Genomic DNA, 3,758 nt, shown 5'->3' with positions numbered 1-3,758 from the left:
GATCTTTATAGCTCCTCATTCTCTCAAACACAGTCCATGTCTGACACTTTTCCCACCATTGGCTCAGCTTTTGTCACACTCTATTTCTTCTACACTACAATAACTCATTCTCCAGGACAACCTTCTTCAGCTCCTCAGCAAGTGGATAAAGACCCTCGTCCTCCAAAGCGTTCAAAAATTGAGAATGACATTTGAAAAACTCGTAAGGACATCCCAAAGATTTTTACAGCCCTTCGAACTATCATTGATAGGCAGGCCCATCAAGATAGGGAGAATGTGATTTTAAGGGATTGAATGACCATTCAGCTAGCGCTCAAGTTAGGACTTGTTTGACTAAAATCAACGTAAAAACAAAAATAAAAAGGGTTAAAGAGATTTTTAGCCCTCTAAATATAATATATTGTATTTTATTTTTAGTGTCTTTAAAAATTTTCTTCGAATTTTTTCTTTCAGAAAATTTGGTTCTTAGTGTTAAGTCAACTAATGTGTATTATTTAAATTTTTGAATGATTTTTTAGTGACTTATTTAGAACATTATAAAATCTCTTTCACAAAATTTTAGAATTTTTTAATAAAAGATAAATTAAATATATATTTTTGACAAAAATTCTAAAGTTTTGTAAATATTTTTTTATAATGTCTTAAATATTACTAAAAAAAAAACCATTCAAAAATTAAAAATATACACATAAATTGACTTTAAAAAAGAAATCACATTTATTAAAAAACAATTATTTTTTAAAACAAATAATAGAACCAATATTAAAAGTAGTATATTTCTAGAAACCAAAATTTTATTAAACTTAAACAAAAATAACGCAACAAATTATATTTTTTAGATGCAAATATGTGTCAACTAACAGAAGTGAGACCCAGGAGTGTGGAGAAAACGGAATATGCATCCACATATCATCTAGAACGTGGTCCCACCTTTGTCTCCTGGTCTCACCTTTTTCTCCTGGGGCGCGTACGGAACATCCTCAATGCTCTCTTCATCCATACGTGTATATAAATCAAACACGCCTTCCAACTCCGTTGACTTTCAAAATTAGTCAAATTACTGCACTTGCTTCAACTACGCTATATATTCAGCCGCAAAACTCTTCACTCTCAAACCGATACGACAACAAAGATCACATTCATCTTAAAAAAACACAACTTTCAAATTACTAACATCTCAGACAAAAGAAAATATGGTGAAATCGAATGTTGAAAAAACTGCGGCGGAAAGAAGCGATTCATCGTACAGAGGAATAAGGAAGAGGAAGTGGGGAAAATGGGTGTCGGAAATCAGATTACCAAACAGCCGCCAAAGAATATGGTTAGGTTCTTATGACTCTGCTGTAAAAGCGGCGCGTGCATTTGACGCGGCTACGTTTTGCTTACGTGGCGGTGGTGCTAAGTTTAATTTCCCGGATGATCCGCCGGATATTGCGGGAGGTAGGTCTATGACACCTTCTCAGATTCAGGATGCTGCAGCCCGTTTTGCCAATTCGGTTCGACCCGTTAACACTCCGATTGAAACTCCGTCTTCGTCGGTGAGGACAACATTGTTGCCAATGGAATCACCGTCTCCGGCACTCTCCGATGGGACATTTCAGACGGACAGCGGCGTCGCAGAAAATGGGTGTTTTAAAGAAATGGTATCGGTAAATGGATCGGGTTATTGTGTACCAGATTACTCTATTTTTCCGGGTTTTGATTATTTTGGTGGTGATTTCTATGTGCCGGAGTTGCCAAGTTATGATTATGGAGATGAGAATATTGATGGTTTGATAATTCATAACTCTTTCTTGTGGAATTTCTAAGCGAGTCGGGTTGCGGATAGTTTTGTATATCTGGAAGTATTACATGAACCTGGATCCTTAATTCGGATTTGGGTAGGACAATTTTTTAGGACCTCGTCCTTTGCTAATTTTTTGCCGAGAGATCAAGGTTTTAGTTTTTGTGGATATGAATCATGAAACAATATAAAGTGGTTTTGACGATGTGTTTATTTTTAATTGGGTATTATCTTCAAGACGGGTAAAATCACAATAGCTTTTGTTTAAGTTATTTACACCTATAAACTTTAGTTAGTAGAAGAACCTTTATCATCTCATTTAAATACTTTTGGGTTTGATGAGTGATTTTTTTGGCTATTCTTTGAATTATAAAAGGATATAAGATTTTTTTCAATCTCATAGAATTTGCTTGATTGATAATAGTTTTTTATTTAAGATGGATTAATACTAATGAGATGAATATGTGATAGCAAACAACCTACCAAAACTATATTTTAGTTTTGAGTTTTGAAAACTGTTTAAAAATTAACTTATGTCACTAAAATATTATTTGGTTGAGTCGTAAACTAGATCGCTTTCTTTAGGACGTATCGCGACACAACTTAAATTGTGCAGGATAGACTATTAACCACAAAGTCTCCAAGATAAAACAACACAAATACATCGTATAAGAGTTCCATTGCAACGTTGAAAATCATTCAAAAATTACACCATCAATATGACAGTCAAATGACTGTCACTCGTAATATGGTACTACGACCACTTGAAAGAAAGAAAAGAAGAAAAGAAAAAGAAAGAGGGAGAAGCAGCGAAAAGTATTAGATTTCAGAGAAATTTTGGTGTACTTTTTCAACTAAGGAGAATCCTCTATTTATCGAGGAAACCTGCAACAGAATGAGAAAAAAAATGTGTGATCCATCATACCAGATCCACAGAAACGTGCACTATGAATTTTTCTAGGTTTTTGATAGGGCAATGAACTAATGCGCGAGTCCACATAAAAACTGAAAACGTGAAACTAGTTAAGGTTTGACTGGGCAAACTGATGCGCGAAATCGAGGGCAAGTACTTGACCAAATTAGATGTTGAATGTTGACTCGGTGGATGACATATATGTGTTCAACGTATCAATGAGATAAAAACGCACATATTTATTATTAAAATTAAATAAATAATTTTTAAAATTTTCTGGATATTAAAAAATAATACACCACTTAACCTAAGCTCAAGCCCGGACTCAGCCCGAGCGAGCTGAACGGCTGCAGCAACGTGTGTGTGGTGGTCAATTTTGCATGAGTTCTCACTCTTTTACAAAATTGTGGTATCCCACACTCCAATTGACATACATTTACCTTATAAACACAACTAGTGTATTTCATCCCTCCTATCTAGGACTTCCTTATTTTTCAATTCATACCAACTAGCGCTCATTAATATTATCATCATTTCCATCAATCTTTTATTAATGTCATTATCATTTCCAACAATCCCCCACATAAATTAAAAAAAAAAAAAAGTTTTCTGAAGCAGCGTCAAACGCTTCAATAAGATCGTGCAAAAACATAGATGTCTTTCTGACTTGAACCTTTGCATAGCAAGTAAGGTTCAGATTCAACAACAGAGATTCGTAGTCTTGAACTTTATCTCTAACATCAAATCCACACACAACATTTTCATAGACTGTATTCCCAAAATCTCGTGCATTTATGGTCCTGCACGTCTATTCCAGTATAATGAACGGTCCTAGAATTATGCCTCGGAATTTCATAGGAAACAACATCACTTCCACATTCACATAGGTGAGTCTATCAAGAGTACTCATGTAGCTAGGTATTCCACTCCATATAGAGTATATATATCATTAAAAGTTATCCATTATTTGATATATTCACCATGACCCATAATGTAAGACAAATGTATTATGTTCCTTATTCATTGACAAAAGAAACAAACAAAGTTGGTGTGCCACAATCA

The 3,758-nt window shown here is 34.5% G+C and overlaps 1 protein-coding gene across 1 annotated transcript; it reads left to right on the top strand.

Moving 5' to 3' along the window:
• The first annotated feature begins 1,043 nt into the window (after positions 1-1,043).
• Positions 1,044-2,178, top strand: LOC101496258 (ethylene-responsive transcription factor ERF017-like). The gene has a single exon (XM_004488047.4). The coding sequence runs from the start codon at positions 1,194-1,196 to the stop codon at positions 1,806-1,808; it is 615 nt and encodes a 204-aa protein (XP_004488104.1). The 5' UTR covers positions 1,044-1,193; the 3' UTR covers positions 1,809-2,178.
• Positions 2,179-3,758: the final 1,580 nt, after the last annotated feature.

This window comes from Cicer arietinum, chromosome 1 (assembly GCF_000331145.2).
Source record: "Cicer arietinum cultivar CDC Frontier isolate Library 1 chromosome 1, Cicar.CDCFrontier_v2.0, whole genome shotgun sequence".
NCBI classification, from domain to species: Eukaryota; Viridiplantae; Streptophyta; class Magnoliopsida; order Fabales; family Fabaceae; genus Cicer; species Cicer arietinum.
The sequence above is the reverse complement of the archived record's forward strand: the minus strand, read 5'-3'. Positions and strand labels throughout refer to the sequence as shown.

Coding starts and splice junctions, on each gene's coding strand:
- LOC101496258 (XM_004488047.4), top strand. CDS start 1,194: ATGGTGAAATCGAATGTTGAAAAAACTGCGGCGGAAAGAAGCGATTCA.